This window comes from Zootoca vivipara, chromosome 8 (assembly GCF_965207765.1).
Source record: "Zootoca vivipara chromosome 8, rZooViv2.hap1.1, whole genome shotgun sequence".
NCBI lineage: Eukaryota > Metazoa > Chordata > Lepidosauria > Squamata > Lacertidae > Zootoca > Zootoca vivipara.
In genome coordinates, this window is record NC_142591.1 from 1,013,377 (window position 1) to 1,025,034 (window position 11,658).

An 11,658-nucleotide genomic window follows, 5' to 3' on the forward strand; every position below is an offset into this window, starting at 1 on the left:
TCAAAGTCCGACAGTTGAATTATCTGTCCTAGGACCTTTCCAGGTACAGTGGTACCTCTGGTTAAGAACTTAATTCATTCTGGACGTTCATTCTTAACCTGAAACTGTTCTTAACCTGAAGCACCACTTTAGCTAATGGGGGCTCCTGCTGCCACTGGAGCACAATTTCTGTTCTCATCCTGAAGCAAAGTTCTTAACCTGAGCTACTATTTCTGGGTTAGCGGAGTCTGTAACCTGAAGTGTTTGTAACCTGAAGCATCTGTAACCCGAGGTATCACTGTACTGATGTCAAGCTCACCAGTCAGTAGTTACCTGGGTCTTCCTTTTCTCCCTTTTTGAGGATGGGGACAACATTTGCCCGCTGTCAGACTTCGGGGAATCGGATCCCTTCCCCGGTGGCAATAAATAAGCAGATCAAATGAAAGTAGTGTTCTTATCAGTTAGTTTCTTTAATAATCACAGTGAGAGACAAAGCAATGCATATCGTTCTAGAAATGGCGTTACTCCCAGTTAAGGTGCACCCCCTCCGTCCCCGTTAATCTACATCACTCCTACATCGGGTAACCTGAGCTTGTTGCCGCTGAGCTCTCTGTTCTATCACTCTCAAAGCCCGTCTAGTCATAGGTGAAGGGGGGTCAGGAATGCAGTCCAAGGACAATGAATCTGCCACTTGTCTCTCTCCGGGTGTTTTCTCTTCTAGGTGTTCCTCATCCAGTATTTCCCAGCTTTTCCCCTCAGGACTATGCCCTTCCACAAGCCACTGTTCTAAGTCAATACTGTCCTGCCGTTGGGAAGGTTCAGGAGAAGGAAGGTTCAGGAGAAAAAATATTTCATGTTTAATGTAACAGTATTTTTCTTTCTGGGATTCTCACCGCCCACCCCCACCCCAGTTTGTATAATTCTAGTTTTGCTTGCTGGCTGATTCTGCTCATTTTAGTTACAGGTAGGTAGCCATGTTGGTCTGACGTAGTCTAAACAAAATAAAACAATTCCTTCCAGCAGCACCTTAGAGGCCAACTAAGTTTGTCATTGGTATGAGCTTTCGTGTGCATGCACACTTCTTCAGATACACTGAAACAGAAGTCACCGGACACTGTTAACGTCTGTAATTGGTCTTACAGGAAAAAGCAATGGGTGAGATGGCTAAAGATAGCTTTATCATGGCAGAGATAAAGATAGCTATCTCACCCCTTGCTTTTTCCTGTAAGACCAATTGCAGTCATTAACAGTCATCAGCAGGTTTACCACACCTATCAGCCAACCACCCATTCCCACCCCCTTCTGAGTAATACCCCTCCCCACCCTCTCACTATATATAAGGGTCTGGTGACTTCTGTTTCAGTGTATCTGAAGAAGTGTGCATGCACACGAAAGCTCATACCAGTGACAAACTTAGTTGGTCTCTAAGGTGCTACTGGAAGGAATTGTTTTATATTGTTTGTTCATTTTAGCTTATAGTGTCACCTAGTGGCAGAAGCAGGTTGTGGAAGAATGCTTTCAAACTAAGAGACACAGCATTGAATCGAAACAAAAAGCAGTTGGCTTTTCTGCAGATTGCCTTTTGTTCCAATTTAACGCTAAAGAGCGGATTTTCCGGGGAAAGTGGCAGGCCAAAGGCAGAACTACTGTGAACCATGCATAGAAAGCAGGAGACAAATGGAAAACCGCTTGGCCCCAGGCGTTCTAGTGTGGACGAGCCCCAAGTTGCCCTCAGCCACCCACTACTTTGGGATTACTTGTTGTTGTTTGTTGTTTAGTCGTTTAGTCATGTCCGACTCTTCGTGACCCCATGGACCAGAGCACATCAGGCACTCCTGTCTTGCACTGCCTCCCGCAGTTTGGTCAAACTCATGTTCGTAGCTTTGAGATTACAGTTGGATTACAGTTGCTTGCAAACACTTTCCTTCAGAAACCTGTAATGTGGAGCTTCTAAATAAAATAAATGAAAACCTTTTTTTAAGGCACAAAGGATACTTTCCCTCACAAAAAAGATGGGGCAACCTGTAAAAAGAAAGCTGTTATACTTTTAACAAATACTTTGATTTTATATATAGCGCTTCCTAATCATTCATTAGCAGAGCAGTGTTCAGTGTGTTCCAATTATATGACATACTCCTAGGAAACAAAAAGTAGGTAATACAAATCAATAACAAAGTGATACTCATTTCCACAGCAAATGCTTTACAGCTCTGCCATAGAAAGATAACCGTCAGTCTCATATAAATATGTGCTGATGGCACCGTAACACATTCCCTAGTATTGCCCATGTTGTTTTGTCAATGCATTAATACTTCTCAATTTTCCCATTATAATTGTTCAATGCTTATTTGATGGAATTTTGCCACTTCTTAAATGAACAATATTATGAATAAATTAAATATTAATTTGATCTGAATCCCAGCCATAGGAATTAATTCTGCATATGTGCATATGTGTTTCAAAACATTTATGTTTCCTCCAGGGAGCTCTGTGATTTGTAGCATTAAAAATATATATATTTGGTGAGGGGGACCACCCTTAATTTGCCATCTTCTTTACAGGAATTAACCATGGACCTGTAATTGCGGGTGTCATTGGAGCACAGAAGCCACAGTACGATATCTGGGGCAACACTGTAAATGTGGCCAGCAGAATGGATAGCACCGGTGTCTTAGATAAAATTCAGGTTTGGTTTCTATTTGTCTTTTTACTCAAGTGCCCCTGCACAGCAGGGGATTCTCCCCACGAAAGGTCCCTGGCAGGCTATTTCACACATGGGAGAAGCTCATCAAGTGAAGACTGCAGCAGCACAGCTGGGGGGGGGGACGGGACTTGTAGGTGAGTCAAAGGTTCCTTGGTTAAAATCTGATCCAAAATCCCAAAAACATTTTTTATTAGGTGGGTATCCAACAGGGTTGCTCAGCTGACAGGGAATCTACCATCGGCAGAATGGGGAGGAAATCAGTTTTCAGTAATCCAACTCCATCCACTCTCCATCTCTTCTTTTGAGGGGCCCATAATTCTCTGGAGCAAATGTTGGGGCTGTGATGGTGGTGGCGGCTGCAGGGTGGAGATGGAGGAACTGATTCCAAAGATGACAGCATTGTCTGTTGTTGTTGTTGCTGCTGCTGCTGTGCTGTTGCTGTTTTTTTATCCTGTGGATTGATAGAAGTTGTAGATATGCTTGGGGGTGGGTTAAATTTTTATTTATATATTTCAAAGTTTTTTAGAATCTGTTCAGTTCAAGGTGCTGTTTTTATCCTGTTGTGTAAATTATTTGTGGTGGATCTTCTATGATTGTATTCACTCACCTGTCCCTTAAGATAAGCAAAAAGGAGACCCTGTGCGAAGTAAAAGAGTCCTGTGAAGGATTTTCCTCACTGCTCCATCACTTCTGGACTTTGGGCAAAGAGGGGGAGGGAGGGAGGCAGGATTTGAGATTTCCTTTTCTTAAAGTGTGGTGTGCTTGTCTGTCTCTTTTGCATTTCAGGTCACAGAAGAGACCAGGAACATTTTGCAAACACTGGGCTACATATGCACCTGCCGAGGCATAATCAACGTCAAAGGAAAAGGGGAGCTTCAGACCTATTTTGTACATACGGAAATGACAAAGTCCCTCTCACAAGGGAATGTGGTGTCCTGAAACAGGCTCTCTGCTGCGGGCAGTGTTGCAATTTAAAAGAAGCATTGCCCATTTTTTCCTTAAGTCTCTTTCAGCCCATACCATGAACATGTGTGTAATTTTCTGGTACATAGAAATGTTGTTGTAGTCATATTTACGGTCTCCTTCCACCATTCTGTATCCAGAGACCTTAATAGTCTTAATGTTCCAGGATGGCTGGAACAAGGGATGCTCTGGGCTGGAAAGACTGAACAGCAACTTGCACTGTCAACACTTCAGTGGGAAAGAGAGACAATTTGCAGGAGTTGGAGAAATTAAAGGTCTGAGACCTTGGGGAAGACAGTTTGAAGAAAGAAAATAAAAATACAAAAAAAATTTATGGCAATAAAACTGGAGCTGCATGGAAAGTTGTGGGAAGTATGGTAGCTCCCCTTCTAGTCCTGAATTTGTAATCTCTAATTCTGTCCCTTCATCTACTACAACTAAGGTGTGTTCACTAGATGCCAGGGACAGGAAATGGAGCCCCTGGCTAGCCACCTTCTCAAAAGAAGTATAGATGAGCAGGACCAGTTTTGTACAAAATGTGTCCAATGTTTTGATGCCATTGTCTTTTGTAAGTTTAACTCATTAAAACTTTATATGTACTTTTGTCTTTCAATGTGAGGTTATTGTGACTCTTGCATGAATACATACAGCACCATCAAAGGCAGACCCAATAAGTTCACAAGTTATTTCTGACAGGAAGGGAGAGACTGGGCAGGTAAGCAAGGATAGATGTGAACTCATGCAGCAATTTATACTTTGCCTCTCTTATGGATAGCAACTTCACTTATTTCACCCTCCCTAGTGCTTGTTAGAACTAGTTCACTCTTTAAAAAATAGTAATGAAAGAAAATCATTAATTAAAATCTCCACACTGGGAACAGAATCAAGCAAATTGGGGAGGCAATTCAAGTAGCAACTAACAGAGTATTCCTCCTCACTAATCTCCCAGTTGGGTTCAACAGGAAGCAGTAACAACAGACGACATGTGAAAAATAAGTGTTTAATTTTAAAGGTACAAGAACCCTGAAAAGCTTTTAAGTACAGTGGTACCTTGGTTTTTGAACAGCTTAGCTCACGAAGAACTTGGAACCCAAACGCTGCAAAACCGGAAGTATGTGTTTTGGTTTTCGAACTTTTTTCGGAAGCCAAATGTGCTCCGTTTTGAGTCCTAAGCTTCTGTATTTACTGTTGCACTGCTAATTTGCGTCCCCTATTTTTAATTCAGGGACCCGGGTGGCACTGTGGGTTAAACCACAGAGCCTAGGGCTTGCCGATCAGGTCCACGGTTCGAATCCCCGTGACAGGGTGAGCTCCCGTTGCTCGTTCCCTGCTCCTGCCAACCTAGCAGTTCAAAAGCACGTCAAAGTGCAAGTAGATAAATAGGAACTGCTATAGCGGGAAGGTAAACAGCGTTTCCATGTGCTGCTCTGGTTTGCCAGAAGCGGCTTTGTCATGCTGGTCACATGACCTGGAAGCTGTACACCGGCTCCCTCGGCCAATAATGCGAGATGAGCACCACAACCCCAGAGTCGGTCAGGGGTCCCCTTTACCTTTTCCTATTGTAATTCGAGGCTTCTGTTTACAATTGCAGTGTTCTGAGATGGTATTTGGAGCTCATATTTTGGTGCTTTTGTTTTTGCTATTTTGCATTTTTTTGTTTTTGAGGCTTTTTCGGTTAATTTGTTTTTGTGACTGTGTTGAACCCAGTTCAGCTACTGATTGATTGATTGATTGTGACTGCAGAAATGGATAAAAGGCCCCATCCAAACAATGACTATCAGTGCAGGTAAACATTTTTTAAAATTTTTACCATCTACAATACTGTTTTATTTTATAGTACAGTACATTGTTTATTGCTTTCATTCATGTTAAATTGCTGTTTTAGGGGTTGTTTTTAAAAGTTTGGAATGGATTAATCCATTTTGCATCACTTTCTATGAGAAAGTGCGCCTTGGTTTTGGAACGCTTTGGTTTAGGAATGGACCTCCAGAATGGATTAAGTTTGAGAATCAAGCAACCACTGTAGTATTTTATACCTAGACAGGCTGGTGCTGCAGCTGCATTTAATTACAAACATGTTGTTATAAATCACTACAAATCAGCTCTCACAGAAAACAGTGGACTGAAGCAGTTTGATAATGACACTGTAAAACAGGAGTGGATACAGGATGTCAATTCTAGGGCATGGAGAGGAAGAATATGGAAGCAACTGCAGTTTGACTCTCTGTAACAAAGTTGCTGATATTATGTGCCAGTATCCACACTTGCAAATTCTGCTCCAAGAAAAGCTGATGTATGTTATGCAGCTTATTATGGCAGCCCAAAGGGCTAGACCAGGGGTAGGCAACCTAAGGCCCGGGGGCCGGATGGGGCGCAATCGCCTTCTCAATCCGGCCCACGGACGGTCCGGGAATCAGTGTGTTTTTACATGACTAGAATGTGTCCTTTTATTTAAAACTAGCTGGCCCGGCCACGCGTTGCTGTGGTTCTTTCCTGTGATTTCGCCCACTCTGTCCAGACACATGACTTATCCTGCCCCACCCTGTCCCGACCCATGAGCTATCGAGCCCCCTTCCCTCCCACCCCCACGGCACATCCATGTGACTGGCCCCACTCTGTCCCAACCCATGAGCTATTGAGTCCCCTTCTTCCCCCACCCCTCCGGCACATCCCTGTGACTGGCCCCACCCTGTCCTGACTCATGAGCTATCAAGCCCCCTCCTCCTCCCACCCCCCCACCTGAGCCCTCTGTTGTCTCCGGTGTTGGTCCCTCCCCCTGTTTCTCCATACCTTGGCCCCCACGCTTGTCAGCTTTTGGGTTCTATTTCCCAGCATGTACTTTTGTCTGAGCCCTCTGTTGTCCCTAGGGAGTGTTGGCCCCTCCCCCTGGTATCTCCACCCTTGGAGAAGGGATTGGCCACTGCAAATATCCAAGGACTTAAACTGGGGAGAGAAAGTGCATGGTTGTTGTTGTTTTTTAAAGATGCAGAGGCTGGCAATCAGTCATAGTATAAAGCTTAGGTTAAAAGGGGCACGACTGCCCTTACTTAAAATGGCCGCCGTAGCCTCACATGTGACACAACGCCCACTAAATTAAAAAGCAAAAACCCCTCGCCGTGCCCCCAAGTGCGTGTTAGGGGAAATGATGAACACTGCCTAATGCTGCCAGGCGTTTATTAATGCAGCTAGCTGCCAGGAGAGGCTTTGGGCTTGGGCTTTGGAGGTGAAATGGTTGTTTTGGCGGTTGGCCTACTCAGTTTTCCCTGTCCCAACCCACACCCCCACTGCTTTGGCTGACTCAGGGTCCTACCCCCCCCCCTCATGGCTATGTGTTTCCCCCCTCCCTTTGTTGTGCCTCATCCCTGTGCCCTATTCTCTTTGTTTTTCCCTGCTTGGCAATGCTGCGGCCTGTTGAAAAAGCTGGGCCTTGTTGCTGCAAAAGGACTGTTCTCAGTAGGTTGCTGTGGAATTTTGTGATGTCATCTGGCAGCGCAGCTGCTGGAGTCTTCAGAGCTTCTGGTGGTGACGTCTAATTTGAGCGCCACTTTTTGTGTTTAATCATTATTTTAGGTGTGAAAGGTGTGGTTTTTTGATAATTTTTTATGCCAGATTCCTCCCTGATGGGCAAGGTATGTTCTGCCCAAATTTGTTTCAATTTGGTTCACCGGTTATGGAGAAAGGCTGTTTCATCCGCGTGTGCAATGCCTACATTTTTTACATATAGATGCATCTCTGGGTTATTTGTGGGGCATAGGAATTCATTCATATTCCCCCCCCCCCAAAATATAGTCCGGCCCACCACATGGTCTGAGGGACGGTGGACCGGCCCACGGCTGAAAAAGGTTTCTGACCCCTGGGCTAGTGTGGGTAAATGCCAGGATCTGTCCAGGTCTTCTTAGGCCCCTATGCCTGGGCAGGACGTCTGGAACACCTTCAGCATACACCCGGGAATCATGGACTCATAACTGGGCTTTATGAGCACCAAATCAGCAGTGAACAGCAGAAGCATTTGTAGAGGTTTCAAAACATTCCTCATTTATTTCTATTAACTACTGCATATTTACAGATCTGGCTTTGTGAGTGTTACAGCCTCTCACTTAGCCATCTTGTCTACAGAAGATATTAAACTGCACACAGCACACAGCAGAGAGCAGAGTCAGGAATGAAAAACAACAAAGTAACAATTCCTAACTGTTCCCTCCCAACAGCAGATATCACCAGATTTTCAGAATGGGAGGGGTGAAAATGCTCACAACCTCCCCCTTTTCATTCTGACCATTATGAAAATCTAGCACAAAAGCAATTTCTTTACATATATACCAAGTTGTTCCTTATTAACAGCTTTAGTCAAAGCATCAGCAGGTATTTCTTTCCCTGGCATATATGAGACTTTTACAACTCCTTTCTGAATGCATTCTCTGGCACGGTGCAATTTGATTAGCAAATGTTTTGTTCTTTGCTTGCACCCTTCTGAATGGATTAGTTCTATGCAGGCTTTGTTGTCCTGATAAACTTGAACTGGACAACAAATTTTTACTCTCATATCCTCACATAGTTGCAACAACCACTCTACATTCATGAGGGAAAAATTTAAAGCGTTGAGTTCTGCTTCACATGAACTCATGCTTATTGTTGCCTGTTTCTTACAAGACCAATCAAATAGGCACTGATTGTACAAATAACACACACCTGAGGTGCTCTTGCCATCAGTTGTATCACTACCAAAACTGGCATCGGCATAGATCTCAAGACCTCCAGATTTTTGGCTAGTAAGCTTCAACCTGTAATGCATAGTGCCTTTTAAATACCTAACTATGCGTTTCAGTGCCTTCCAGTCTTGCACTGTAGGTTGATTTACATATCTGCTGAGCAAATTTACGCTAACAGCAATGTCTGGTCTTGTGCACCTTGCTATAAAACTAAGTTTACCCAAAACACTTCTGAACAATGTAGTGTCAGGAAAAACATTAGCATTAGTATCATGTTGGTACCCTGTGACCATGGGGGTGTCTACAGAATTGGCATCTGTCAGATTTAATTTTTCAATCACATCATTGATCTTACGTGATTGATGCAGCAAAACATCACCTTGCTTATTTCTCTCTACTTCCAGTGAGAGATAATTGCTGACTTCCCCTAGGTCTTTCATATCAAAATGCTTTTGCAGTTTTGCAAGAGTGGTTTTGTAAATATTTGCATCCTTCCAGAAAAACAAAATATCATCCACAAAACAAATGCAGTACAATTTGTGCTGGTTAGATTCTTTAACAAAAACACAAGAATCAGCCTTTCCTTGCTGGAAACCTAAGGAAAACAGCACTTCTGTCAGCTTAGTGTGCCAGCATCGAGCACTTTGTTTTAGACCATACAGGGATTTTTTTAATTTACACACCATTCCCTTTTTTATCTGCACTCCGTCTGGCGGTGACATGTAAATACTCTCATTGAGAATTCCGTACAAAAACGCAGTATTTACGTCGTGATGAGATATGGTCATGCCCTCTTCTGCAGCAATTTTCATCAACAGCCTAACTGTCTCAAATTTGACTGTCGGTGAATATGTCTCATGATAGTCCTGATCAGGAACTTGAGAAAAACCACGTGCAACTAATCTGGCTTTATATCTGACCACTTTACCAGTCTGATCAGTCTTGGTTTTGTAAATCCACCTGCTGTCTACAAGTTTCATGCCTGGTTCTACTGGAACCAATTCCCACGTGTCATTTTGCTTTAGGGAATTCAATTCAGCTTTCATGGCATTAAGCCAAGGTTCGGCATCTTTTTCAGGTAAATTTTGAACCTCTTTGTAGTTAGTTGGTTCAAAAACTGAGTTTGGATTGCTAGTGGCAGCCATATCTGAAATAGCAGCTTTAGCAAATTCTTTAGAAAATCGTTTAGGTGCTTGTCCCTTGGTAGTTCTCTCAGATCTACGCAATACTCTGGGATCCTCTGGGTCTGGTTCCTCCTCCTTGGGAGAATGGTGACCTGTATCTGGCAAAGATTCTACCTCTAGATCAGTGTCAGACCCATCTGATTTCTTAAAAGAGGTCTTTTCATTCTGATCATCTGTATCAGTGTCAGAATCTGTGCTACCATCAGCATCAATTACAGGTTTTGCCTCTTTGTTAATTGGTTTCACCACCTCATCATCTGAAATGGGATGACATTGAAAAATGCCAACTTTGTCCCATTTTGGATTACAATCCATGCTTCTGGTCAGCCTAATTGTGTTTGTGTCTGTCATCAGCACACGATAAGAACCTTTTTCATAACCTAGAAAAATGCCATGTTGACCAGATTTGCTCAGTTTGTCACCTTGCAGAGTGTGCACCCAAACTTCAGAACCGAAAATTTTTAAATGTTTTACAAACGGTTTCCTTTTGAACAGCATTTCGTATGGGGTGCAATCAATGGCTGATTGATATCTGCGGTTGTAAATATAGGTGAAACACGATAGAGCTTCAGCCCAAAAGGGGTTGGGTAGGCCTGAATCATGCAACAGAGTTTTAATTCCTTGTTGCAAGGTCTGGTTTACTCTTTCACATAAACCATTCTGCCATGGAGATCTGGGCGTGGCAGTCATGTGCTCTATGCCCTGTTCTGCAGTAAAGTTTTCAAACTGTTCTGAACAAAATTCTCCACCCCTGTCAGTGAAAAGACAACGTACATGCTCATCGTGAACATTCCTGAGCCATGCACAAAATTTTTGAAACTTAGAGAAGGCTTCAGACTTCTTTTGTAACATATAGACCCAAACATATCTAGAATAGGCATCTATCAGAACCAAAAAATAACATGAGTTTCCTCTAGAGAGCGCTAGAGGTCCAACCAAGTCTGCATGCACAATCTCATAAGGTTTCTTAACCTCCCTCCCAGATTTTGTACCTTTGGGAGCTTGCTTAATTTTGTTCTCTGCACATGAGACACATTTCATATGATAAGGACACTTTTGAACTTTCATGCCCTCAACCATATTTTGCATTTTACCTACTGCCTGGAAATGCAAATGACCAAACAAACGATGATAATCATGAATACAATGGTTATGCAATTTCTCATTCTTATCTACTGATATATTACAGCACGCCTTTTCAGTTTCTTTAGTTGCTCCAGCAGCTGTACCTGTAACAAAAGGCAATACATATAAACCATCAACACACTTAGCATAAAGAATGAGTTTGTTGTCTCGAAGAATTTCACACCGAGAGTTTGCAAACACCACTTTAAATCCTTGAGCGTCTAGCTGAGAAACACTCAAGAGATTATCCTGCAAATGAGGAGCATACATAACATTTTTAACTGTTGCATTAAGGCTCTGCAAAGAAACCGTTCCCTGAGCCAAACTTTTAATAGTCGTTCCATCCGCTTGATGAATTGCTCCTCCCTGTTTCTCAAGATGAAGAAAGAGATTTTTATCATTGGCCACGTGCCTTGTGGCTCCTGAGTCGACAACAAAAACAGAACGTGTGAGTTGATTAGAACTGCGTGAAATCAAAGCCTTTGATGCAGCTGGCCCTTGGGGTTTTCGGCCTCCTCCCCCTTTGCCTTTGAAGTTGCCCTTCTTCTTTGAAGAGTTTTTACACTGATTTTTAAAATGGCCGACCTCTCCGCAAGAAAAACAGCGGCGCATTTTAAGAGCTTTTGCAACACTTTCACTTTCCCCTGTTGAAGGCTTGTAGGCATTTCCAACAGCCTTGTCCCTGCTTTCTCTAGCAGTCTGTCTGCGATCCCACTCATTCAAGAGCACGCTAGACACATAATCTTCTGTTAGACGGTCATTGGGCAAAGACGACAATTGAGCAGCTACAGCATCATAAGATTCATCCAAACTGTTTATGATAAGCATTGCAAAAACAGCTTCTGAAATATTTAAGTCTCGCTGGACAAGATCCTGTCTGAGACGTTTTAATTGGGCTAGATGGCTGGGCAAATCACCATCTTTCTGCAATTCCAGCCTACACAGCTTTTTAAAGAAAAGCACACTGGATCCTGCATTTTGTCTTAGATGCATA

At 43.0% G+C, this 11,658-nt stretch overlaps 1 protein-coding gene across 8 annotated transcripts in view; it reads left to right on the forward strand.

Annotated features, from left to right (window-relative positions):
* Positions 1-4,245, forward strand: part of ADCY2 (adenylate cyclase 2) — a 123,433-nt gene extending 119,188 nt beyond the window's left edge. For all 8 annotated transcript variants that reach the window (XR_004691663.3, XM_088674930.1, XM_060278171.2 and 5 more), the window contains 2 exons: positions 2,541-2,665; positions 3,470-4,245. Coding sequence is in view for 7 of the 8 variants with exons in the window: in XM_088674930.1 (XP_088531056.1) it covers positions 2,541-2,665; positions 3,470-3,622 (278 nt within the window). In the remaining variant the exon portion in view is untranslated. The remainder of the gene's footprint in view (positions 1-2,540; positions 2,666-3,469) is intronic.
* The last annotated feature ends 7,413 nt before the right edge of the window (positions 4,246-11,658 follow it).